The 27,788-nt window shown below is 37.6% G+C and overlaps 1 protein-coding gene across 19 annotated transcripts in view; it reads left to right on the top strand.

Moving 5' to 3' along the window:
• Nucleotides 1-27,365, top strand: part of ABI3BP (ABI family member 3 binding protein) — a 147,912-nt gene extending 120,547 nt beyond the window's left edge. For all 19 annotated transcript variants that reach the window (XM_032184821.1, XM_032184839.1, XM_032184831.1 and 16 more), the window contains 9 exons: nucleotides 352-435; nucleotides 1,677-1,745; nucleotides 2,125-2,337; nucleotides 6,416-6,527; nucleotides 17,581-17,660; nucleotides 19,193-19,222; nucleotides 20,256-20,417; nucleotides 24,228-24,341; nucleotides 25,940-27,365. In XM_032184821.1, the coding sequence (XP_032040712.1) occupies nucleotides 352-435; nucleotides 1,677-1,745; nucleotides 2,125-2,337; nucleotides 6,416-6,527; nucleotides 17,581-17,660; nucleotides 19,193-19,222; nucleotides 20,256-20,417; nucleotides 24,228-24,341; nucleotides 25,940-26,055 (980 nt within the window). In that variant the 3' untranslated portion in view covers nucleotides 26,056-27,365. The remainder of the gene's footprint in view (nucleotides 1-351; nucleotides 436-1,676; nucleotides 1,746-2,124; nucleotides 2,338-6,415; nucleotides 6,528-17,580; nucleotides 17,661-19,192; nucleotides 19,223-20,255; nucleotides 20,418-24,227; nucleotides 24,342-25,939) is intronic.
• Nucleotides 27,366-27,788: the final 423 nt, after the last annotated feature.

The following is a 27,788-nucleotide window of genomic DNA, read 5'->3' as shown; positions in this document are numbered from 1 at the left end:
TTTGTGAAACAGTTGGTTATTTTGCGTCCATTTACCAGCCAGTGCTTAATAACCAAGTTCTAGCTGACTGAATCTGTCAAAGACAATCTCCAAATAGCAAAGAATTTTCTTACTAGACTTCAGGAATAGGTTCTATTGGCAATAAAGAAAACACAGAATTTTCCTAAATCCAACTGGCAGCTGTTGAGTAAGTTTTGAGGGGAATGTCATAGTTTAAATGAAATCATGTGCCCACTTATTTTATGAATCACTCGTCAGAAATCTGAGTTTTGTTAGAAGAGTGAAATAGCTTGTTGATTTTCTAAATAGTGAATGCCTTGTTGCCATACGTTCCTTCTTCTGTCACTATAGCTAAATCTGCTGGACCAACAACACCCGTGAGGACAGGAATTCCATCTAAGATACCAACAGCTTTTGCAACTCCAGAGTATTATGGTGAGCATAATGCAGACAGCTCTGGTTTCTTTTTTCTTTTTTTCTCATTTTTCTTTTTTTCTTTTTCTTCATTAACATAAAAGTTTCCATTTTTTCCTCTGGCTTCCCTTTCCTAAAATATATTGATGCACTATAATATAAGAAATACTCTGTCTGGAGTGATTCTGATTTCTGTTCATGCCACTTTGACTTTTGCAACTTGGCTGAATTCACCTGGCTGTCATCTGATACACATCTTTGAAAAATGAGAACGTGATGGCTCTTCCATCTTTTGAGAAATCGATACATGCTTAGAGGCCTTTCAATACTATTCAGGGTCTACTTTAAATCTGTGAAAGGTGTAGATAAGACACTTATTTTCCTGAATGTTTCATTTTGCATAGGACATAAATTTAAATTATTACTTGAACAGTGTCTGACAGTGGTCAAGATGGTTGTGATATACTACTACGTATCTGATCGATATGCAACTATCTAGATAGAAAAAAATGCAATAGGATAAACATTATAGATAGTAGATAATTAGACCTTTATTGTGGGGAATTAGACCTAGAGTTGTGGGGAGGGTGTGCTTAGAATTAATTTTTGAGACAAAATATAATCTCATGAAACTAGGTGAAAAAAATGCTTGCTCTGAATATATCATATGTTCTGTTCATTGATGTCTATTTTAGTATTTGTATCTAAGGGAAGATTCTGTTCAATATACTGGCTATTTACCACAATATTGATGTTAAGAATCCTGAATGCTCTAGCACATTTCTGCTCACAACAATGTTTGTGTACAATGCCTTTCACATTTTGTGGAAGTTTTATACTCTGAAGACAAAATTTGTGGTGTCCTTGTCACTATTTTTTGAAAAGTTGTGTCCCAACTTAATAGTACTATACATTCTTTGAATATGAAGTGAACTCTAATTTAAATGGCCAGTACAGTGCAAAAAGTTGCTTTTAAAAAGGTCCAAAGTACACTTCACATAAATTGCATGAACTGAATCCAGCAGGAGTTGTGAATTCTGTCATTCTGATTATAACATTCTTTATGCTGTTAGGTAAGTATGAGGTTTACCTAGCACCACAGCCAAAATTGAGTCCTTAAAAGGAAAAAACAGATCTGACATCAAAGGTCTACCATGGAGGAACTTTAGCAGGGATGATTTCAAATGCCAAATGAACTGTGAGATACAGCAGTTCTGAAACTTTGTTTATTGCAAATTAAATTACAACCGTGTCTCTTGCAGTCGATGCAACTGTCTTCAGTTCAAGTCCTACATCAGAAACAGATTCTTCAGGCAAACCAAGGTACCAAGGTAGGATTTTAATAGCTGTGGTGTTTCTTTTGGGGGGAATGCATGGACACTGACTTGTTTTATATCAAAATTATCTTGTTTGGTTATTTGAAGGCCAAAGCTTCATTTGATTCTGTCTATTCCAGTCAGATGAAAGGTGACAACAGAAGGGTGAAGGCAGTGCAGATTCCAGGTCTAACAATACCCCACCCCCAAAAAAGGCAGCTTAGGAAAGAGTATTGAATATATAGTTTTTATTATTAAACATTTGTGTTTCATTTTGACTTGTACAGATTTTTACATCAGTCCCTCAACTGGAAGTTGTAGGATGGGTGGAATGGCATCGATGTTTTGTTAAAAAATATTGTACTGAATAACAGCTCTTTCTTATTGCTCTAAGCCCCTCATGTCAAGTACATGAAGAAAGATGATGATGTGCCTTGCTCTATCACAAGCTCACTTGAACATTTTCCTCAAGAAGAGGCTAGCATCAAGGAAGAACCTACTCGTCCTCCACAAAATCCTCCAACCAACCTCACAGTGGTGACTGTTGAGGGTTGTCCAACTTTCGTCATATTGGACTGGGAAAAACCAGACAATGACACTGTTACTGGTTGGTTTGATTTCTTTCTATTTTGTGTCAGAATACAGTATTTCAAGCTTATTTTTACTTTGACAGTGATTTTGTGCCATTTAAAATAATACTTTCATCCCAAAAGTGTCTTACACTTCAGTGCTTTTATTCCATGCCGCTGTGACAGGATTCTTTATTGCATGGCTACTTGCGCATAATGCAGACATCTTTCTTGCCATTATGTTTTTGATCAGTGAGCCAGATACAATGAAAGTATCTGTCTGGTAGGTCAGTAGAACTCTGCCAGAATATTACTTGCTGTACCCATTGTAAGACCACAAAGTTCTCTTTGTGTAAAGATTCTGTTCATTTGAGTCTATGCCTATGCCTATGAGTACCTAGGTAGGCATGCAAGAAGACCACTCATAATTTTTCTGTCTGCTGTGTATCAACACAAACTTACCAGAATTGAATATGAAAATTATGGTTCTTCTGTACTGTCAGGATAATAGCTTCCATTTTTACCACTGTTATAAAAGAGAACTTTGATCTGCAAAATCACTAACTCAATCACTGCTGTGGCCAAACAGATTTGGCTGTGTTGCTTTACAAGTGAGTGGAATAAGGAAGTCTAGGAACTGTGAAGAGGAAGATTTGATCGCTAGCCATTCACTTTAGCGTGTAAGTGGGATATTTTCAGAAGTTGCTTTACATGCATGTCATGACAGATTTTACTGCAGAGCTGTAATGGTGACTGTCACATGCTCTCTTCCCCGAAATAGTCTTCCCTTGATTCTCTACAAATAATTACTAAGCTCAGCCTGGATTCTTTCCTGTTCTTCCCACAATTTTGAAAAATAATAAACGCAGATCCAAAGGCACACTCAGAACAAAAAAAAAGCCTCTACCACCTTCTTCTGAAAAAGAGGAAGAAAGTTGCCCCTTCTGCTGAATTAAAAGAGAAGAAAAAAAAAAGACTATAGGCAAATAAAAAGTAACAATAAGAAAGAAGAATGATTACCTGACTTGTCTTCCGTAATGTGCTGGAAGAAGTGTGAACCTATTTGTAGCGTATTCCTAGCTTTAACATTAGGCTGGGGAGAGGCTCTTTGTGAACATTCTCCTTTCTAGGCAGTTCAGATATACCTCTTTTTATCCAGGGAAAACCCTTTTTGTTGCTGTTGTCATTTGGAGGCTTCCTCCACAGACCTGTCCTTAGCTTGATAAGATCAGATAACTTGCTTAGTTTACATTTTTTTTTCTTGGAAGTAGACCTGATTTTCTTGAGTACATTAATGAACCCACTGCAGCACAACCATTTCAACTGCAGAAATAGAAAAAACATTTGCATTATAACTGGAAAAACTGTCAGCATGCATCATGTAATGAGGAAAGCAAGGTCTGATTTCCTTCTGATACAGTCTTATTTCCATTATTTTTTGCTGCTCCTCATAAGACTTGTTCTCTAGACCGTTCACCAGCTTCATTGCCTTTCTCTGGACATGAATATACATAATACAAAATGTTTGAATTCTGTGGCTTAGAAATACTCCCACTGAGTTTTTGTTCTTCATCTTAATGTCTAAAAAATAAGTCCGTTAATGACTCATCTAAGAATGTTTTCTGTAGTCAACAAAAGTCAATGAATCCCATTTTCTCCAAAAGGTGATTACTTCATATTGGCACAAGAATGGTATTACTTGTTTAGAAGAACTTAAATCAAGTTTTCTGTCATCTCCTTTTATTTTTGTATTTTTAAAAAAATGTTTTTTCAATGTTTGATTTGGACATCACATCTTTATTTTTAATGTGCAGTTTCAGATAGAACTGTGGATAATTTGTTGAGCCTTATTTAAAAAATACTGCTGTCGACTGTTAGTTAATATGTTGCATGAGGGTTTTCATAATATTAGGTATTACTAAAACCATAATTATACTTTGGTAATGGAAAGATCTGACAAATAATAGCTAAAGTAGTGGTCAAGCTTTCCTCCTTGTTTTCATAAAAGCTGCAAAATGTCAGGGACCAAGAACTTTTTTCTGGTGCCCTGCTCCTCCTGTTGAGTTGTCTCAGAGATGAAGGGCAGTGTATTGTCTAGTCCACTGAGGATCACTGTTAATATACATTAACAAGCAGATACTGGATGCACTTCAGTAGTTCATTGTATGTGTGCATGGAAGCACATGCCCATGCATTTGTTGTATTATCCTTTATTCTCCAACTTGAATGAGTTAAAAAGTTTAAATCATGTGACTTGGGGCTAGCAGAAGGGCAGATGGATTGAATTCCTGTGAAGTTGTCTACTGATTCTCTATCCAGATACTCCTAAGGCAGTGGAAATCCAGCCTCTGTCCTATCCTTAATAAGCATCATTGCTCTAATGAAGCTTAATTGTGGTGAATAAGGGCTTTTCCTTTTTTGTGTCTCTCTGTGTCTGTGTGTCTGTGTCTGTGTGTGTGTGTGTGGGGGAAAGGGTCTTTGTTTCCAAGAAGGAAAAGCGTAGAGAAAACACTGGCTTTTTGACATACTCTTAAACCCATTTTAAAGTTACATGTCGCTTCATATATGCTCCAAATATAAGATATGATATAAAAAGACCCTGTGTAGTGGTTGCTTCTGAAACCATTATAGCAAATAATCTAAAATCCACATGTACATATATGTGTGTAATTGCTTGGTCTGAAAGACTGGCCTAGAACCTTGGCATTTTAGAACATAATTTTTTAGGGCTGCTTTGCACTGTCACTTAATTGTATTTTGTTATATAATGTACACCAGTGGTTTTGATGCCTGCATTTTGCATACAAGAGTGCAAAGAAAGCCAAAGTTGCACAATCACAGTCAAAATTAGGTCAATTTGTGTGTGAGTTGGCGCATGTTTGTATTCATATACAACACTTAACAGATACTAGGAGAGAGAGAACTTGAGAGTCCAGCAACACTTGTGAGAATTTTATACCTTTTCAACACTGAATTTGATTGCAGGAGATGTATTATCTTCCTGTGATGGCAACAAAGTGATCTACTTGTATTGAGAAATATTTAATAAATAAATAAATAACTTGCTAAAAAGCCGTACAGCTTGCTAGTATTTAGTTAAAAACATGAAAAATAATAGTGTTGTGAGGGAAAAAAAAAAAATGGAAAGAAAATTGTTTTCTAGAGGTTTTGTAGCTGTTCATAGGTAGTCTCTGCCTTTATCCTTATAGTATAACACATGCTTTATTCTACTGTATTGTAGATAAAAATTGCAAATGGTCTTTAAAAATGTGGTTCTTTGTTAACCCACATTTAGCAAAGCTGCATTTGGAATTATAGACAGCTTTTAGGGCAGGGAAAAGAAGGGGTTTGGGAGGCTGTGAATTTCTTTGTGTTGAGAGGAAAATTAACAATATACTCAGTGTTTTTATTAGAAGAGTCTGTGAATTGTGTTGGAGTTGTGACTCATGTCAGAGGATGCATGCTAGAGATAGACTGTATCTTGGATATGGTTATGATTTTTCGAAGGGGCATCTTCTTCCCAAACATCTGGTTCTACTTCCCTGTTTAGAGCATGGCTCACACTCGGTAGTACATACCAGTGAGGTGAAAATAAAGTAGTAAGTCTCTATAAATAATACAAATACAAAAATAAACAAAAGTACTTAATTCTAAACGGACAGATTCCCAAGAGCATAAGCAAAATTAGTGAGCAGTTTCCTGTGGAAACCTAAGTTTTATTAGGTCTTAATTTAAGTTAATCAGGGTTTAAGCATTTAGAAACTGTACTTTCATCTTTGATGCTTCTTTATTCAAACTGAAGGATATGTAAACTTACTTGTGTTCAGTATTCTGTCAGTAGAGTACCCTTGGGTGAAGGTGAGATGTTGAGTATCCTCTGTCCCGTAACTGAATCATGAGAAAGGATGAGAGGCTAGGCACTCAGCAATCTGTAATTGGAACTCTAAGGAGTTTTTTTAACCATTTTAGAATACTAACATCCAGACTTGTTCACATGAAATGTCTGTACAGTCTGTTAGACAGTAGGAGTGGAAGTCAGATGGAAAAAAGGGAGAACAATGAAGTTCAAGTGAGAGCTGCTGTTTAAACACGTTTCTCTTTACTGTATTTTTCTAGAGTATGAAGTTGTGTCAACTGAAAATGGAGCAAGTGATGGTGAAAAGGAGAAGTCAATTATCACTACAAATCAAACCCATTCTACGGTGGAAAACCTAAAACCTGACACAAGGTAATTAAGTAAAATGATTTTCTAAGTTTCTTCAACTAATTTACTCTGTCAGCTGTCTGCCACTTCAAATGCTAATATTTTCAAATATATATGTATACACACACATATATTTAAAAGTAGTTACTTCAAATACATATATATATATATATATAATATTTATACATTCACATATACGTATGTAAGACCAAATTGCTTTTACTTGTGCTCTGATAGGAGAAAGGCATGCTTTGCTTTTACTTTCTTTTAAGTGAACAGATCAGATGGATCTGAGGAAACTTTATGAAATTTCAAAGAACACATATGTGGTCTGGACAGACTACAAAAAAAAAAAGGAAAAAAATACTTTTTTTTTTTTTTTTTTTTTTAATCTCTTGATAAATTTAGCAGACGAAGAAACAAGACAAACATGTGAAATGTTATCCTGATGTGTCAGATAAAGATTTATATGTAGTTGTCTCTCTGTGAGGTTTAAGGATACTCAGCACAGCAGATACAGGCTCCGTGGCTACGTAGATGTATGCGTTCAACTACTGGAATGCAAGTTAGGCCACTATACGAAGCCTGACCACTGCATTGCACCATAAAGAGGTGCAATACAGAGGCTTTCTTTCAGTATATAAAAACAGCTGGCAAGTTAAAAATGAGTCAGTGAGTCCCAGTTGATGGCATGCATCTTTGGCAACTATGCCAGTGTTATAATTCAGTTCAAAAAATCTCATAAAATATATATATATACATTTATTTTTTTATATATATATATATATTTATTTATTTATTTATTTATTTATATATTCTTCTTTCTTCATGGTAAGATTCAGAGCAGTGGGGGGGGGAGGGAGGAGGCACTGTCCTGTGTTTTGAATTACTTATTGGTTGCATCAGAAAGTTAGTGAATGTCAAGTTTCTTTTGCCCTGTAAGACCATTTGGCTTTGGTAACTGGACTTTCCATTTCAGATTGACTGCCCTTTTCTACTACTATCTTTAAATTTGGTAACACAACACAAAATTCTGTGTAGAACCCATCATGAATCTTAACTTCTAGGCAGTATGTGGATTCTGAGGCATTAGTTCTTAACTTTTACCTAGCTGTGAGCAGCAGCTTCTCGAGGGAGGAACAAGGAACTGTTGCAGAAAGTGGAGGGGAAGGGAAATGGAAAAGAAAGGCTAAGCAAATTGAGATACCCAAAAAGAACTTCTCTAAGAGACTCCAAAACACAAAAGATGGGCTAGGACTGCTGTGTATTGCATAATGATCATCTCTGTTATCTTCTAAAAGCACATTGCTTGTGAAAGGTTGAACTACAGTTGTGTCATGACATGTCAGTTATGATACACTAGCAATACAACTGATGCTGGTGACCAAGCATCAGTCAAGTCAATCTTGTCAATTGAGGAGGCTTAGAAGAGACAGCAAAACAACAGGTTTTTGGAGTAGCAGCTGAAGAAAGGCAGCGGGCACTGTTTTCTTTTCTGTTTCTATTTTTGTTTTAGGATCTGCTTTGAAATGATGCACTTGCATCCCTGAAAACAACTGTGAGTTGTTATTGAGACTGTCTTCCATTACACATTCAAATTGGTTGAATTTGGTGACAGAAATTAGATGGACTGATTAAGAGTAAAAAAGTCATAGAAGCAATGTGAAGCCCTGGATGCTGAGAATAATGTCCAGGTGGCTAAAAGAGGAAAGCATTTTTAGACTGCTGCTTTTTAAGAAATGGAGCAAGGTGGAGGCAGGCAGGCCCTGAAACCGTTGGAAAGGTCATAAGAAAGAGGAGTTCTGGGAAGCAGATAAAATAGTTTTTAGTTTTAATTTGTAACACTTCTGTCAGTCTTATGAGAGGACTTTTGGGTTTTGGTGATCAACAGCAGACCAGAGACCACGGACAAAAGATGTCTTTTGGAGTGTGAATTTTGTTAAAACAAGCTAGATACGAAATCAGCACTAACTGGTAGATGATGACTTAGGACATAAAAGGATAAATTTTCCTTGGTGGGGTGATGGCTGTAATCTCTACTCCCCTAGCACCAGAAAGGAAAGACCCTGAAAGTCTTTCTGGATTCAGGAGGGTATCATCTGAAATTGAAAAGGTTTGATATGAATTGCAATGGTATCCCTTCGGTCTGAAAGGATTTCAAGTAGGCAAAGTCCTCAGAGAGGCTTTGTTTGATTAAGCTCTTATTTCAGAATGTTTCCTAATTCTGAGAATGTCTTGAAAGCTTTGGTAGAAGCACAAGAAATTGTTACTGTTGCCATTTGAATCCAGGCTTGTTGGCCATTAATTTCAGGGAAAGTAAGAAAGGGATTGAAGACAACTGACATCATGTAGACAGTTTTAGTGTTGCAAGGAAAGACAAATGTCTATAATAAAGATTTCCTAGCTGTCATGAGCTCATTGCTCACTAGATGAAGTAAATGGACCAGTGGATAAAACTGACTTGAAAATATGAGGAAGAGAATATACATCTGAATAAATCAATTGAGCCCCCCAAATGTCTGAAAATTCATAAAGTAATACATTAAATCTGGGAAGCAGATTTTTCCATAACTAGCCTTAAAGGAAAGAGCTGCAGAAGAGGTAGAGCTGGAAATGAAACTTGGAAGAGAAAAAGAAATCCCTCTTGCAAAGGACCAACATTTACAACACCACCAGAAAGTATATGGAAAGAGATGATCAGTAGCAGAAGGTGGATTAGCTGGGAAAGAACCTCTTGGCCATGAAACAGTTTGGAGAAGCTGACAAGCTGAATTTGAGATGCTAATTTTCCAACTCTTTTGAAGCCATCAGGGATGCTGTGTGAATCCCGTACACCACTCTAAAGGTTCAGTGCTTCCAGAGTTGAAGAAAGTTCAGCATGTATCTAATCTATGCAGATCTAAATGAAGATTTTCAAAAACAATAAACATGATTGTGGATATCATATCTCAGTCACTATGGGTAAATTCGAATGTGAAAGTTCTACAGCAGCAGAATTACAGTTGAAGTAATTCTCCAAGTGTTTACTCTTTAGGAGCAGTACATCACAAAGACGGTTTGCAGCCCCATTGCCCAAGATCTGTTGTCCTCTTGAGGTAAAATAGATAGGAAGGATATTCAGTGCCTGGCCAGAAGCTAAAGAACTTAATGCCCACATCTAACGGATCATACTGCTATACCTCTGGAAAGTTCTGCAGTAAGCCAGATACCCCTCCTCCTTTAGAGAAGGCGCATTTTAAAGATGAGGAGCTAATGGCCAGACTTGGAAATTTAAGAAATTTGGACTTTGTTAGGAAGACAGTCTCAATGGGAGACTGAGAGTCTCCCTTGAAAAATTGCATGTGTGACTGCAGCTGTCCAGAAAAAAATGTGTTGGCTAAAAGAGAAGATGAGTTCTGATTTACAGTACATACAACAAGTTGTGAAGGTTACTTTTAAACAAAAGTTTTATACGTTAGGGCAGTCTGTCATTTGTTTGTCTTGTAGTACATGTGTAATACATAGAAAACTTCTGTTAATTTTAGGAACATGGAAAGTACTAATGATATCCATTATTTGGTTGGTCAGAGTTTTGAAACTGCTGCTGTTCCTGGCACTAATCAGTTACCTGGCTCCAGATACTCTGGATCTAGATTGCTGTTTAGTTTCATCAAATATTTTGCTTCTTATATTAACTTTTACCTGAAATTTCTCAAACCATGTTGTGTGGTTACCTTATACAAGCTAGATAACTATATATACTTCTTACAGATAGTTATATCCAATTAGCTGGTGCTTGAAGAGGAAACCTTTCTCTTGTTTTACCAATGTCCTCTGCTGAAATGTTTCTGTTATATACGTGTTTCTGTGAGCTATTAATCACATATACACTGTTGTTGATTTATAAGTTTGTACTGCAGTTAGCTTTTATTATCCTTCATATTCTTCAGGGATTTCAGAGTAGATTCAGGTCATATTTGAGTCAAACCTCAATTCAGTATCACTCTTGCTCCAATTTTTCTACAGCTTTTACTATAGTTATTCCCTACTTTGTCCTTCTTGTTAAATGAGTGAGATAGCCAAATTCCATTCATCCTCCTTTCTTCTAGTTAAGCTGAATTAATTACTGAGCTACTCAATTTTTACTCTGTCATTCAAGCAGTGAGTGTCTGTGTGCTTATTAATGAACCCTGGGCAACCTAATGTAGCTTTTAATTTGGTCCTGTTGTGAAAAGGGGTGACTTCCAGATGACTTCCAGAGGTCCCTTTCAATCTAAATTACTGTATGGTTTTATCTTATGTGGGTAGTTTCCAATCTTGTTAATTTTGCCCACTTTCTTCAATGCAGGCTGAAGTATTTTTCTATATTAAAGCAAATATTATTCATTTCTTAGCAAAGAAAAATCAGAGAAAAGTATGAACTGGCAGCTTAATTTTTGTCTTTCATATGGAAAATTCATGTTTTTCATGCTGAGAGCAACTCTCATGGTGTTTTGAGAAATGTATCATCTACTCCATTTGGAAAATGGTCAAAACTAAAACACAAAACTGATTTTTTTGGTCAAAGCAATTACAGTCTAGCTTCCAAGCAGTTGTTTGAGGAGTGAGATTTGTAATATTCTATCTAACCTGTCATACAGGTCTCTTGGTTTTGATTTTTTTTTAATGGGGCTGTCCCCACAGGAACACCTGTTTTCATTGGCATACCCTAGACTTCATTCTTTGTGCTCTTTATCTATTCTTAGCTTTAAACTAAAAACTGCCCTTAAAGAAAGAAAGTGTGTGATTTCTCCTATGATAATAGTCGTGCAAAATCTGCCATATGTGAATCTGTCAAAGTAAGGTCGTTATTCAGTTTTCCACGTTTCTCTCCCTGAGATGCTTTCTTGTAATAGAGCTGGAGAAGCCTGATATAGAAAGGGGCTTACTGTGATTTTTGTTTCCTTCATTCTGTCTCCTTTGTAGTAATGGTGTTCATCTGCATCTTCTCCTTCATTAAGATTAGTTTCACTGTTCTGTAGCTTTTTTTCATGGACCTTTTCTAGCCTAGAATGTTAAATACAGTTGTTTGTTTTGGAGCTTTTTGTTGTTGTTGTTGTGTGTGTTTTGTTTTGTATTTGTTTTTGTTTTACATCCAATTCTTTTTTCCCATTTCTGAAAGAATTTTAGTTAGTTTTTTTTTTCAAAGTCTTAGGGTTTCTGACTTCTTAAAATTGATTTATTTTTCTAAGTCTCCCAATCATCTGATATAGTATCATTTGGTATTTCTGCTGGTTCTTCTGCCAAAATATGTAGTCTCTGTATCCCTGCTCTATCTTGAAATATTTTTTAAATTAGTTGTGTATTTCCTCTTTCTTTGTGGTGGTTTGTTAAAGGGCAATTAAGTTCATAGAACATACCACTAGTGTCCAGGAAACTTTGCAACACCATTTTCTATATAAGCCTTCAAAAAAGAGTCTGAGTGTTGTTGAAAACAGTTCTCATGCATGTTTGTTTTGGCAGTAATTGGAAGGTAATAAAGGAAAATATGAAGGCTGCAGTTCTGCTGTATTAGTCAGAGATGTGCCAAATGGCCTCAGGAAATTCAGGTAGTCATTAAAATAGGGGATGTGTCTGTCGCACCAGTCTATTGGTGAAAAATTTTTAATCTAAAAAAGTATTAAGAACAATCAAAGAGTCTGTGATGCTTGCATTTCACATATATGTAAAGCTTCCTTTTAGGTTCTGATCCTTTGACTAGTTAAGTAATTTGGTGATTTCAAATATGCTTTTCACCTTTAAAAAGGTGCTTAAAAGCACATTTGAAGTAGTCTCTTTGGATTTGTGCTTTAGATTGTGACCCAAGGTAGAGTATGTTTTCAGTCATGAGGAGTCTTGAGGATTAAAATAGCAGGAAATGCAAAACCAGAATAAAACAAATAATCATTATACTTTTAAACACACACAAAAACATCAATCAATTAAAACAAACAAAACTGTAAAGTAAAGGTGAGAAGTGTAGGATATATGCACATACCAAACTGTTTTTATGATGTGGTAGGTGGTTTCCTTCAAAAGTTTATTTCATATTTCTTTAAGGTATGAAACAAAAAAGAGAATGTTGTTATAATACACTCAGAGATCATACCAGGTCTTCAAATCTCTACTGAATAATACAATCATAGGGTGGCTTGGGCATCCACATCTTCTCTGGGCAGCCTGTTTCAGTGCCTCACCATAGTAGAGAATTTCCTCCTAACATGTAATCTAAATCTCCCCTCTTTTAGTTTAAAGCCGTTACCTCTTGTCTGATCACTACACTCCCTGATAAGAGAGTCCCTTCCCACCTTTCCTGTAGGCCCCCTTTAGATATTGGAAGGCCCCTCTAAGGTTTCCCCAGAGCCTTCTCTCCTGTAGGCTAAATCACCACAGCTGTAAGCTTTTTATAAATTTATAGGCATTAATTCATATGTACCTGCTCATGTCATTATTGCCAAGTATTATTGTCAAGTATTGTGTGGTATTGCAGTTAGTATCCAAATTGTGCTAACCACATAGAAGAGAAAAATCTCCCAATGCAGATAGCTTAGATTTTGGTAACAGCAAGTGTCATGAGATGAGAATTACAGTGATAGCTTCAACAGTGTTAGGATAGGAATATGAAGATTACAGAAAAATACTGGATTTTTTGGTACTCTATTACAAGGCTTACAGGCTTTTGTAATAAATTGTTGTTGATGCCAGGGTTCACATGTAAGCACTGCCCATTTCTTTTGGCTCTTCTTCCAACCTAATTAGGAGAAGGACTCCTCAAACAAGCTCAGCGCTATTTATTTATTTATTAAGAAAATATTTCCTTCTCTTATGCCTAGTTTTGTTTGCTCTGTGTGATCACGCTGTCAAGCATGCTCTGCAGAGAGAAGCTCAATACATTGGGCAGTCCTGCATGATTGTTATTTAGCCACCGGCACCTCCCCACCTATTGACCTGATGTCCTAGGACTGTGCTCAGCTCCTTTAGTCCTCAATATTGTGATGAAAGACTTTCTTCAGCTATTTTCAGTGCTGAAGTCTTCCATCTTCTCCTTTTGCATGACTTGAGAAATGCAGGAACAGTTACCTCTGCCAAAGTTCCATGTGGAATAGTGATTTCCTATGGTGGAAAAATATGCTCTGCATAGTAATTACTGTTAAGTCAAGTCCATTTAATCTGCACAATGACTTCTATTGTCTTTGCAGTATGGGAGGATTTGGGAGGCCTAGTCCTCTCCCAGGTGTATAGGATGGCATTCTTAAGGAGTGTAGAGGTGTGAGAAATGTTAAATTGCTTACTTATATTGGGCAGCAGATCTTTTGGCATCGTGAGTGCACAGATATAAAGATGAAATATAGGCTGCAGTTTCTCATGAATATCAAGTCTACCTATGATGTAGACATGGGATAATCATTATGTAGCTTTCCTATTTCCCCTTATTAACTTTGCCCTACATACTTTCTTGAACCTCCAGGCAATTTTCCCCTCCCTTGTAGCTTCTTTTGGAAGTATGTAAAATTGCAGCAAGTACCCTTATTTTTACACCATTTTACTTCTATTTTCATTGAATCGTAGAACTGTTTTTGTTGGAAGGGACCTTAAAAATCATCCAGTTCCAACCCCCCTGCCATGGGCAGGGACACGTTCCACCAGACCTGGTTGCCCAAATCCTAATTCCAGGGATTGTGCATCCATCCACAGCTTCTCTGGGCAACCTGTTCAAGAGCCTCGCTGCCATCAGAGTAAAGAAATTCTTCCTAACATCTATTCTGTATCTCCCCTCTTTAGTTTAAAGCCATTATCCCTTATTCTGACACTACACTTCTTGAAGCTTTTCTTCTTCAGCTTTTCAGATCTTCCACCTGACACACAAAATGGAAGATTTCATATAGTTTTCTTTGAAGAGAGCCACACCATGGTTTGAAAATTAGTCAGATCTATAAAGTCTGTCACACCATGAACACAGTCTAACTTCACCTTTCTCTACCTTTCAATTTTCAGTCAACTAGTTAAGTTTGTCTCATCTTCAAAAGTGGTCGTTTCTAGTTTTTGTACTGTTCCAGCCACTGCTACAGTTCCAGGAGCAGGTGTGGCAGAGGAAAAGGAGGCTGTAATGTTTGGGTACCTGTGAAAACACTTATCACAAAACTGGTGATTTGTATATATTTTAGTTTCAAAACTTGCTCTTTAATATTATGATTAGAAAGCTCTCCTAAGTGATTTTTTTTTAAAGTCCATCCGTTAAACTGAATGTTGAACATAACTTTATTACTTTCCCCTTTTGCAGTTTTCTCTTTCTGTTTATATGGGCTGAAATCTGAAGATTTTAGTTCTTTACTTAAATTTTGCCATAGCTTTCCCATTGTGGTTTGACCTTTTGTGGAGATCTTAGTGGTCCCTAGACCACAGTTTGAAAAGCACTGTTTGGAAAATATTTAGACTTCAGTTTTGTTTTGGTCTTTTTATGGAGTTAGAGAATTGATGGGTCCAAGTTCATGGATTCAAATTTTTTGGAACAGGACTGTTTCCAATGAAGTATGTTGCTTAATGTTACTAACTCCAAGTAGGACATATCAGCTCCTGAGGACAATATATTGGTACAAAAATCAGCAAAATACCTTATTTTTTTTTCTAAATTCTCCACCATCTTGTCCAACTCCTGATTTTCCGGATGATAGAGGAAAATAACTTGCAAAACCCTTAAATATTCAGGTGAGATCCAGATTTGGCATCTACAGATCTTTAATTCAACACTTGTTGCATCATTACTTTCCAAATCCCTCCTACTGCCCAATCCAGTTCCATAAAAGCATGGCACCTGCTCAGTTTTTGTCCTTTCCTTGTAGCCATTGCTGTGGAATTAAAAAATAAAAAAATCCAACTCTACATCAGGAATCCTAGGCAAAAATCTCTCTCTTGATTTCATATGAAGTGGCATAAAGATATGACTATCATCTATAAAATTAGACCATAAATGCCCATAACAGCAGTAGAACATACCATTCTGAGCTATCAGTGATCAGAGTTCAGTCAGTGACTTAGCTGTGACCCTGCTGTGATGGAAGCGAGAGAACTTGTCTGGAGACTTACATTTGAAGGTATGCATTAAATTGTACATTGTCCAAAATGCATCTTCTAGCTATTACTTTAGAACACGCAATATATTAGTGAGTCTTCATCATTGATTATTCAGAAGGGATCTCCAACTGCTGTGCTGCAGTTCTTTGAGCAGCCACCTTTCCTACTAGGTGACAATATTTGACCAAAAATGTTGGGTTTTTCCCCTTAAAAAAAAAAAAATAATAATAAAAGAAAACCCTAGAAATAAAGGCAATTGCTTCTGTAAGCAATTTCTAAGTTTGTCTTAGACATGTTGCGGATGGAAAACAGTTACTTGGTACTGCACAGTTAGTCCACTGAGGTTAATTAGTGAGCTGTCAGGTTTTGCAGGAGCCAAGAAGTAATGAGAAGTAATCTAGAGTTTGGATTGAATATTGTGTCTCTTGTACAGATTTGTAAATGGAGTTTACAAATTTCCAACCGTGCAGAGAGGTATTTTTTTTTTTCTTAAAAAAAAAAAAATGCTGTTTGGAAACAGTCTCAGCAGTACATTAAAATGCTGTGTTACAGCCATGACCTACCATGTTATCACTAATAAGTGATCCTTCGTGAGTCGAGAGCTGAGGGTTTAATTGCCAACTTCAGGGATTCTCATTTTGTTCAGTTTTCAGTCTCTAAGTTAGGGTCCATTTTCCAGCACTACAGTCCTTTTGATTCGTGTCCTCTGTATCTCTAGCTGATGAAAAAATATTGTAGAGCTTTACCATGCGTGCACCCAGAGCATATGACAAATATTTGTGGCTGGTACGTGTAGGGCAGATTATTGCTTCTGACTGGTTGGGAAAGCATAAAGCGGGTGCTGTTGACTGGGTGTTGACATGCTACTGGTGAGGGTGCTTTGGCAGGGAGGGCGTTGCAGCTCCTACAGGTAGGCACAGGTACAGGTGAGAAACTGAGCTGTTGCTGAGCAGTGAGCAATTCCCAGGTGCTGCCAACCTGGAGTCAGGAGAGCAGAAAAGCAGCTTTGCTGAGATGGCGTGTGCTGGGAGGCAGGAAATAAGTGTGTGTTCCTAGCTCTGCTGTTGATGTGAGATTGTAGCCATACTCAGCCTGCCCCCTTGTAACTCTCTTCCCTGCCCCATGGGGCTGTTGTCTTCTGTGCAACATTTCTAAGTTTGCAATTGTTTTTCAATACCTGTTTACCTACAGCATCTAACTGAACATCCAAGTTTCAGCTGAGCTGCCAAGTTAGAAACAATCTTGTCTTGCCTGTCAACATTAAGCAAGTGTGAGGGGTGGGAGAGCCTTGAGCAGAGGAATTTGGCTTGGATTTTTTTTCTTCAACCTTACTCAGTTTTCTTAGCACTTAAATGATTCCGAACAGAGTTGTGAGGAAGAGAGATGATGAGATAACTGCAGCATAGACTGATGTTGTGAGATAATAAGGTGAAAAGATAAGGTGACACTGCACAGTGTCTTTTAATTGCTTCATATATTCAGTGTTAACATACGTTCAAGAAATTGGATCCTTGCCTTGGCTGAGCTTCTGTCCCAGAAGACATGCCTTGCATTTCACCACTGGCTCACTCTGTCACTGTTGGTGGGCCTAGGAGGTGCTGCATTGGAAATTTGTGTTCTCGTGGCTGAAAAATGTGCAAATAAATAGCAGTGTGCTTTACTCAATCTCTCCTTACAAGATTGTTTTGAACCTCACCTGAACTGCTCCCTTTGCCAGAACTGAAACTGCACGTGTAAGAGGTGATGGACTTAAACTGGTGGTGCATTAATTCAGACATTAATAGTATGTGAGCAAAGAATTTTCAAAAGGGTTGGTAAATTACATGTTCGGAGAGGCCTTGTACAGATAGGATGAAGAATGTCTCGGTGTTTTCAGAGCAAGAAACAAGGCCTTTTGGCTCTTCTCCAAGAGGAGTAGCACCAAGGTGTGTTAGCAGTTTGCTTGCTCTGGACTCCAAAAGAATGCTTGGTTTGCAAAATTTTCTTCTTTTATTTTTTTATTCTCCAGTTATGAATTCCATGTGAAACCTAAAAACCCACTTGGTGAAGGTCCAAGTAGCAATGTCGTGTCTTTCAGTACGGAATCAGGTAAGAACTTCCAAAAGTCTGCTGACTGATTTACAGTGGCTCTTGTATGAGAGTTTGTGGAGCAACTTTAATCCATTTGTCAGGGATATGTGAAAGGCTCTCCTGCTTCATTTTATAGGTTTGGTCATGCTCTTGGAGATCTTTTCAATCTCCAGATAGTTTTCTTTTTTACTACTCAGCCTGTTATATTAATGGCTGGAAGGTCAGCCTGAGATCACAGCTCTATTGTGTGAGGGTATAAGATGGCCAGACTGCAGGAAAAAAAAAAAAAAAAAAGGCAGGAGCATGGAGAGTCTGGCATTCCCTGTGAAGAAATTAGCTTTATCCTTAAAGAAAGCTCATTCATTTAGGATTCATATTTCTGACCTTTTATGTCTACCAAACTCATTAATATGTTCTGGATAGGGAACAAAGTTTTTCTGGGGGCTGGTGTGTTTATGAGCACTTTTTCTACCTGTTCAAAAAAAGCTGTTTGTAATAGTGCTGTCTTTAGACTGAAAAGAGGATTGAGAAATAGTAGCTGGAAAAGTTGATGGTCTTGGTATGTCTTCATCCATCCTTCTTACTTTCCTGTGAAACTGTTAAAGACATATTTACGAGTCTATTTTGACCATTGATTGGTTCCCAATCTTACGTCCTAGCTGACTCAAAGGTGAGAATCAGAGAATGCCTTTGCTTTCTGTGTTTGAGTTCATAGTGAGGCTAACTGGCTAACTACATTCAATGTAATGACGCTGTACAAACCAGGTATCTTCTTTTGTATAGAAGTGTTTATTGTTTGATGGCACTTCAGGACCATATTCAACTCCAAATGGGTGTAGTCTGTTTAAAAGGACTTTGTTGATCCGCATTTTGAGCCAGGTGTAATAATATAATAGTCCTGATCACTGCTCAGTCACTGATGGATGGATGAGAGTTTTGGCTGAGCAAGGGATTAGACAGGGAGGAGTTCAGATGAAGCCACACATATTGAAAAACTGTGAATACACTCTTTGTAACCTGGATTGTTAGAACTGAAACAATGTTTATGCCAAGTGCAATTTTCATTAATGACAAGGCTTACGTTCTGTCTCCTATTTAGCTTGGCCAAATTAAGCAGTCAGTTTTATTTTTTCTTAATTGCACACATCAATTTCTCACTTCTGGGCTTTCATAACCAAATTTTGTGTAGCAAGCATTACAGAAGTGTCCTTTTTTTCCCCCAAGTTTTTGACAGTGTAATTAAAAAAGGTGGGGGGAAAGGCAATAGAATTGGGTTTTACTGGCAACTGGTTTACACTTGTCTTCCTAGAACCCAGTTTGAATCCAGGGTCCCATAAGTAACATTTTTAAGAGCTTGTTGATGCTGTAATGTCACACCATAACATAAGAAATTACTTTGGTTAATTTGATACAAAAGTGAACTTTGCTTCCAAAACACTGTGTTTCACCAATTTGTCAGCTATAGGAAATTACTTACCAATGCTTTTCCATTGGAGTTTTGGGAAAGTTAATTTTTTGGTGTCTGATTGAATGTTTGTTTCTTTCCACAGCGGACCCAAGAGTGAGTGAGCCGATTTCAAGTAAGACTATTATGTATATTATAATGTCCTCTGATCAGATATTTTTTTCAGAAATGAAGTAGCATAATTTTAGTGGTGGGGTTCTCTACTGCACCAGTTAAATGAACTGCGGAATCAAGCAGCCTTTACACATGAGTCCGTTCTTTCCACCCATATTTCTTGTAAGGAATTCATGCCAGGCTACTTGTTTACCTGAGCAGAATGCAATCAATGTGATGTGGTTCTCCCATGGCAGCTGGGATGGCTTCAAACCAACATATACAAATGAGCCAAGGACAGCCTCATATTTTCTGTCTTGTTGTTAAGTCAAAAAAAAAGCTCTGCAAAATGAATAAGCTATTTCACACGTTTTAAGTGAGTTAACAGAACACAACTCAAAGGATACTATTTATCTGCCATTGTGTTTTAGAAAAAAAAACAAAACAAAACAAAAAAAAAAACTGCTTCGGAAGGCTTGATCCAGCTCTGTTCTAGGCCACTTATAAGGCTCTTGCTGTCTTTGGTAGGAGGTAGACTGAGCTTTTGAAGAACAGCTGAGATCCATTCAAGCAAAGCAGTCTGCTTTTCGCATTTGTAGTGGACATCACTTGACAAAAAAAAAATGAGACAGCATTTATTTCCACATAATTCATAACACTTAATGTTTATGTAAGTTTTTAATCACATATGGTTTGCTGCAAGTTGACTGTCCTGTCTTGAATCCACTGAGAAACAGTGACTGTATCACATAACTTTGTAAATGAACATTTTGCCCACGCACATTGTCCCCCTAAAAAAGTTAGAGAGCTTATTTCAAACTGGCTCCACTGACACACAGAGCAGAAGCAGTTCGCTGCATCAATCACCTCTGCACACTCCAGTGCTTCCTTGAAATACCTTTAATGTTGAAAATGCAGCTGACTGATTCTGAAGTATTGCTATACTTCAATGTGCATTCCGCTCCATGGAGCTTTCTAATTCTATTTATTTGAATGTATTTGTTGTAAATAATTTTCTATGCATCATCATACTTCAGCCTCTTCCTTTCTTGCAGTGGGAAAGGATGCTATCTGGACTGAAATCCCATTCAATTCTGACACCTATTCAGAATGCAAAGGGAAACAGTATGTAAAGAGGACTTGGTATAAGAAGTTTGTGGGTGTGCAGCTGTGTAATTCTTTGAGATACAAGATATACCTCAGCGATTCACTTACAGGTAAGAGAGATTCATGTCAGTGTTGTCCACATTTTATACTCCTCAGAAATACCATGGCTGCCAGAACTAAGAACTGTTTATTAACAAGATGGGCTCTGCTGAAGTGTGATCAAGTATGTTTAATCTAGTCACCAGACAGATTAGTCATAAATATTAGTCTGTTTGTGCTCAGTAGTCATTGACATGTTTGCTACTGAATTTTCAGACTCAAGACTTACTTCTGTGTGGTCATCATCTGATCTGTTGGTATCCTGGGGGATCATACAAAAAACTGATAAAGATCAGATGGCTGCCAGTCAATAGCTTATATTGTAAAGGTGCCAAATCTGTATTTAAAACACAGCCTGGGATAGTTCTTAATAGAGGATTAGGACCTAAATTTAGACTAGGATTAATGCTCAGTCATTCCCATCCCATTTGGTAAATATCTGGTTACTTTATTACTGTGGGGTTTATAGATACCTAACTACAACCCTAGTGAACAGGTTTTACTCACCTGCTTTGACATTCTTGTTTCCTTTTCACATTCCCCATTTCTGTTCATGATCTCATTTTGCCCTCCTCATATGTTTTATTACTGTTCTGTGTCTTAAGGTTGTTAGAGAATGATGTATGTAAGTCTGGAATCAAGTGACATGCGCTGTGTCTAAGCTGGGGAAGAAGCCTGTAAAAGTATTGTTTTTCAGTTAATTGATAGTTAAGCAGAACTTTGTATCTCACATGGATTGTAATTGCTATATTTAGAAATATTTTAACTTCTTATAATCCCTCCAAAGTTCCTGGCTTCCTTCAGTATGAGTTCCTTTATCAGAGCTGCACTGACAATTCCGTTACCATGGCGCTAGTGCAGCATCCAGAGCACAGAGGGTGTAATACAGCTGTGTATGGGACATGTCTTTGAGTGAAAGTAAGGTAGTACATTCATCCCATTGGATCGAATTAACTAGGAGAGACTGTGACTGAAAGAATCAGCTTCCATTACCCAAAGCTGCCCCAGCTCGGAGCGCAGCACCTCACAGGAGCAGGGTTCAGTGGTCTCTGTGTGTGGTAACACAGAGTGAAAAGAGAACAGGGGGACTGCAGGACAGCCCGTGCCAACAGAACCGTGAGCTGCTTGGCCTTGCACCCACCACCAATCCCACATGAGCAAGGCAGGAAAGCCCTATCCTTAATAGCAAGTACAGTACCTCATATATAAATAACGTCTTGGCAATTATGTGAATAAGAAAGACAGTTTTGAACAGAGGTATCATTCATCCAGCTGGTGCTGTACTTAAGCAGCTGTGATCAAATGACAAAAGCTGGCAATGAGGCATAGCATATCACAAAACTAGCCAGTAGAGGAAATAGCAGTGCTAATCTAGCAGGACTAGACTTCAGCTCTAAATCAAGTGAATTAACACCACAATGAAAGCTACTTCAATCTTAGAGTGAAAGCTTAATATAGCAGGAGCCCATTTTCCTGTTTTTGTTAGATTGTTTTTGTTCTTGCTGGAAGGGTGGTGATTTAACTTGGCTGGGGAAGATCATGGTAGCCACATTGCATTCATTATGCTTGCTAAGCCTGGTTCTTGCACTTGAATTCTTACAACCAGCGCTGATCAGTTGTCGCAACATTGGAAGGAATTGAAATGTTTATGTAGGAGGAGCGTGGTTTTTCCCCCCCTTCTTCCTAAGGGAGGTTGTCATGGCACAGGCCTCTAGACTAGAGTGGGAAAATATCCAATCTGAAGCCAAACCCTGTTCTCAAGTGTTTCACTGTCATACCTTGTCTGGTGCAGGCCTGCAGAAGCCTATCTGCTACTGCTAGCCAGCTCGGCAACGTGCCAGTAGCAAAGGGCTATGCTGAGGTCTTAGTTCTACGTTACGCTGAAAATAGCTCCTAAGGTTTTACTATTTAAGCTTGAAATTTGGGTGCAGTGTAGATGTGCTGTTGTATAAGGTAGCCAACAACAAGGTGTCTCTGCATCCTTGCTTTTAGCGTGAGTTTATACTTCTATTGCTGCAGAAGTCACAATGTATAAAATAAGAATGGTATCTAATTTTCTTAAGACCATCCATAAAGGAACGCTGGAAATGAACATTTTACTTTTTGCCAGAATTGCTATTCCCAGAAGAAGTTTGATCTAGTAATTTGCTAGTTAACATGTTGAGTGTGTTCCTTTATTGTGGAAAGAATTGGACAATAAGGATTTACTAGTCACTGAGATTGCTGCTAAATTCTGTACAGCTATTGTTTGAATTATATGTAGCTTATGCTATGGGCCAGGAGGCTGTGTGTATATCTGAAAGTTACTGTTCCTGTGTTAGCCATAAAATATCTGTTTTCTTCTGTCTCTGGTGAAGAAAAACTGATGTATAGTACACACGCCAGGATCGTTCTATAAACCAGCATCTACTGCTGACCTCATTTAACAGTCCTCCAGAGCAGTCACAGTAAGCATGCCAGAAAATCAGCCCACCTAAATAAAAAAAAAAAAAAAAAAAAAAGGCATTTGTTGAGCAGAGGAAAAAAATAAATTCTATGTGTGACCTTCAATAGCCATGGAAAAAAAAAAAAAAAAAAGAAAACAAGAAAAACAACCATGCAGTTTTGGACAGTCTCAATGATGTTCTTAATTTCAGTTCACAAATTTACCAAGAGGAACTCCCTCTGACCAGTTCTTGTATGGAAAAAAATGTGCCTGCAGCCAAAGCTAGACAGTAATAAATAATTTTCTAAAGCTAGACCAGAGCTGCATGGACAGAGACCGTCAGCGAGGTGAGAATTTTTGGCAAAATATTGATCAGACCACAAACACATGAGAGAGTGTGTTTATTGATAGGCTGCTGTTCTATTAATTGAACTTTAGGGAGTAGTATAAGCTACCTCACCATCTGTCACACAGCCAGATTGGCACAGATTCAGGGCTACAGGAGACCCAACATCTAATGAGTAACTAGACGTTCTGCTTAGCTTATGCCTAAATACTGAGCCATTTTCTAAATAATTCCCACCTCTCCTTGGAACCTCACAACCCAAGGTTGGATGTACTAAGCAGTGTTGTGAAAGGAGGCTAGAAAAAAACAGGGAGTTTATCTGAAAACGTTTCCTGCCAGAGCCTGGGAAGAGAAGATGGCATGCTTTTCTCCATCTTTTGAGCTGAATTTTGCTAATGTACTCTTTGCAAATCATATCAGTCAGGAAAAATCACTCTCTGTCAAAACTGCTCCACGTTGAGTCCTCTTATCAAAAGGCAAAGGACAAGCCATAGTGTCAGCACACACTGCATTTTCTCCTCAGTTGCAGTCAAGGGTCTTGTTAAGCAATCCTGCAAGGAAACATACGGGCACGCTTCGTGTTCTGGATAAGCAGTTGTTGTACTTCGGTCATACATTTGTTAGTTAAAAGATATCACGTGCACATGTTGGTATGTATTACGAGGTGGTCTGTAAAGACATCTTTGAAAATACTGGGGGCTTTCTGACAGGGAACCAAACCTGCCTCCCATTAAAATTGCTAGCAAAACTTACCTCATTTTTGATACAATCAGGGTGAGGTTCTGGGTAATAACAGGACTTACATATGAAAATTAAGGAGGGGAAAAATGCATCCAGGCATAGGTTTTGGCAGAGTGGGGTGCTTTTGTCAACAGCCATGAGTGCTGTACTTGCACTTAGTGCTCAAATTACAGCTACAGATCCTGAGAGGTAAAGAATTGTAGCGTTTGCCTTGGCTTCCCCACAGAGCTAAGTGTGCAGACCTCTGGTGGTTTTATCCCTCACTAAACTGGATTTGGATTTTTAACTTTGCTGCTGCTTTTCTTTCAGGAAAATTTTATAACATAGGAGACCAGAGGGGCCATGGAGAAGATCACTGCCAATTCGTGGACTCGTTCTTAGATGGAAGGACAGGACAGCAAGAAGATCTACCAGTCAAAGACGGTAATTCCTTACGAATGTCTCTGCAGCAAACCTTGGCAATTCCTTCGTTTGTCAGTTTCTTTTTCCTGCCAGTGAATTGAGGGCCCACCGCTGGGGTGGGCAATGGAAAGGGACTACCAGCTCTGCAGGCAGAAGGGAGTCAAAAAGATTTTGAAGATGAGCAAATGTCTTATTAAAAGAATGTTGTGGCTCAGGTTCTGTTTGGTAGTAAACAGCCTCTCTCCTGTTTAAACATTCCAACAGATTATTCATATTCACATTTGCTATTACATATTTAAACCCAAGCACAAATTCGAGTTTGCAGAGAGGCATGAACTGTTATGTTCATACTAGCAAGGTTGATTTAAAATGCCATAAATCATCAGCTGAGCACTAAACAGCTCTGTTTAGTGCTAATGAGAAACAAAAAAGTTATTACTGGAAAATATAATTCATGCTGCAGCAATTCTGAATACTCTAACTCAGACTGGGTGCACAGAGTTCCAGTCTGGTCTAAGCGGACAGGGGAGGGGATGTCCTAAATGCAGCCGTGACCTGCCTGGTTCTTTTTTCACATGTTGCTTAAGCTCCTCGAGTGTAAGCAACTTGTACTTCTGTCAGCTGAACCTCCGCCTTGCTTGTTTGCAGCATCCCTGGCGTGTTTATACCACTCCCTTACAAGAACATGGGCCATACTGGTGGAGGTGTGCATGCTGAATGTGTAATGGGATATTTTGATGAGAAAAACATCAGAATAGTTTCCAATACAGTGTCAGTGTGATGACCCAAACTTCATGGATGTAGTGCTTCATTTGTGAAACACCTTACAGAAGTATATAAATGATTTGTGTTAGGTGTGGTAAACTGAAGTAACTAAATCTTTTACAAGTTTTTCAGAAAACAGGTAAATGATCTGAAAAGTATTTTTTTATGAATTTAAAAATGATTTTATAAATAGAAGAAAGCTCTCTATGCCATAAGTTTACAAAACACATAAAGGCAATTTGTTTTCAGCTACTGGATTTAATTGACTGGATGCATGAGATACATTCATTTTTAATTTAAAAAGCAAAACTAAAACAAACAAAACAAAAAAACAAAAACAAAAACAAAAAAAAAGCACACACCCAAAACAAACCTGTAGCTTGTATTTCTAGTAAATGAACCAAACAGAGGAAAGAACAGACACTGTCCGTTGCTGCTCACGTCTTCCCTGGTTGTGGCAAGCTGATTCAAACCAGGATTAACTACCTGTATGCTCCACCTGAAAAGCAGGGGGGAATCATGGTTGTTGTGGTGTATTTTTTGCAGAAACGATTATTTTGGGTGTATGTTAGCATGTGCCTCCATCTGTGTGCACATTTGCATGTGTTAGCCACTTACACTCTTCTGATGGTCAGGCTGGATACAGCGCTAATTGCTTGCTTTTTTTTTTTTTTAACTTCACGTTTATTGTTAGAATGGGAAGTCTGTATGTTGTCATACAAAATAGGTTTAAAGCAGAGGTTTGATCTTTCACCTGGGGTATAGGGGAGATCGTGTGAAGTAGCCTTGACTATTTCAATATGAACGTACTCTTTTATGGTTGCGTGCAAACAAAACTCTGTTCTCTGTTTTAGGATTTTTCAGGGCAGTTCGTCAGGAACCTGTCAAATTTGGAAAAATAGGTGGGGAGACTCACATTAACTATGTTCGCTGGTACGAGTGCGGAACATCAATACCCGGGAAATGGTAAACGTGATGTGAACCTGGTGAAAAGACCCAGCACTAGCCCTCCCTCCAACTGCCCAACCCAGCTCAAAGATGGAAATGTATGGTATGCCTGTCACTTAAACAAGTTTGCTGACATGTAAGGTTTATACAAGTCTAATGCCAATACTGCATTAATTGTGTAATAGTGTAGGCTGCTTACTGTAGTTATCCAGTTTTACAAATTTTAGATTTAAAAAAAAACAAAAACAAAACAGGCTAGGGACATGGTGTAGGATAATGTGTAGGGAAGCTGGCTCCCTATTCTTGAGGTATGGTTTATATGGTATTTTAAAAGATACAGTGTGTATATTATTTATCACAATGTTGTAATAAATGTTTAAGGCACAGTAACGGTAAAGTTGGTCATGGAATGCAGTGTGTGTTAGTTTTTAAATATTCACTGGTCTTATTATAATTAAGTAAGTGCCATAAGCTATCTGTCCAGATAAATCTGTAATGTCTCCCCCTTCGTAAATTATAGAAAAGACCCTACAACTTTTAATATCCTGCAACCAGTAAACTTGAAGCGCTTTCTCTTTACATGTACAAACAGTTTATATTCGTGCCTAGACACTGAAGCAGGTTTATAGTATGTGCAGCTTTAAACAGTCAGGTTAGTATTTTTTTTCCGTATTTTTTTTCCATATTTGTTTTCATATGCAAGCTTCACCTCCAGCAAAACAGTATGATCAGCCTATGACTAAGGATTTAGAACTGTTACCCAATAACTTGGCAGTGGTTTGCTTTACTCTAATTAAAGCAGACAGGTACATACATACACTGAATAATAATAAAAATAATAATAATAATTAAACTGGGCTCCATTGCCGTGGCTTTTCATGAAAATGTAAGTTTTCAGAGAAACTTCATGGTTCAAAAACCAAGTGTATGTACAGTGCAAGGAGGGTTTGGAAAGATAAGTGAAATGGAAAAAAAATAAGCTAGTCATAACAGCATAATCAGGTTTGTTTTATTTAAAAAAAAAAAAAAAAAAGCTTTAAAACATTGTTTGTTGGGGACAAATGGGAAATAGTGTTAACTAAACTGTTAAAAGTGCTTTACAGCAGTTAAAACCTCTCCCAAAGCTATTGTACTGCTTGAACATTTATGAACTAAATAAAGAGATGTAGTTTTTTTTAAAAAGTGTTATTCATTACATTATTAATGTATTGAAAAAAAAATATGAACAGGAACACCCAGATATATATAAAGTAGAAATAGTCATTTATAGAAAATGCCTTATAAAGTACATTGCAGGTACACTGTACGCCGAATAAAATATTTTTTAATCAAGTGTTTCTCATTGTTTTACATGAAAACAAGTATTAGTTTCTGTGGCAATTGTTATTATTACAGGAAGCAGTTCATTCTGGAACAGGACCTTGTTAGTTTGATGAGCACCTGAAGTGGTAGGTCTGACAAGCACCAGCAGTAGTTACGTGTTGCAGTTTACTGGATAAATCCATGCCTGATCTGAAAGCAACAGTATTTAAGAATGCTGAAGGTAGGAATGTGTTTTGCTCACTTTATTTCCTAACTTGTCTTTATAGGAGTTCAAGCAGTGTGTTCCAGTTCATTTTTTTGTTCCCTACTCTTTAGTTTTATGTATTCCTAGAATCCATAAGATGGAAAATAGTTCTAAGAGAATGTTTTGCCCATTGCTGTTTGTTGAATTTTTTACAGCTCTTGATCTGCCTTTTCTTGGCATAACACTGA

Source organism: Aythya fuligula, chromosome 1 (genome assembly GCF_009819795.1).
Source record: "Aythya fuligula isolate bAytFul2 chromosome 1, bAytFul2.pri, whole genome shotgun sequence".
NCBI classification, from domain to species: Eukaryota; Metazoa; Chordata; class Aves; order Anseriformes; family Anatidae; genus Aythya; species Aythya fuligula.
Note: the sequence above shows the minus strand (reverse complement) of the source record. Positions and strands in the feature narration are given on the sequence as shown.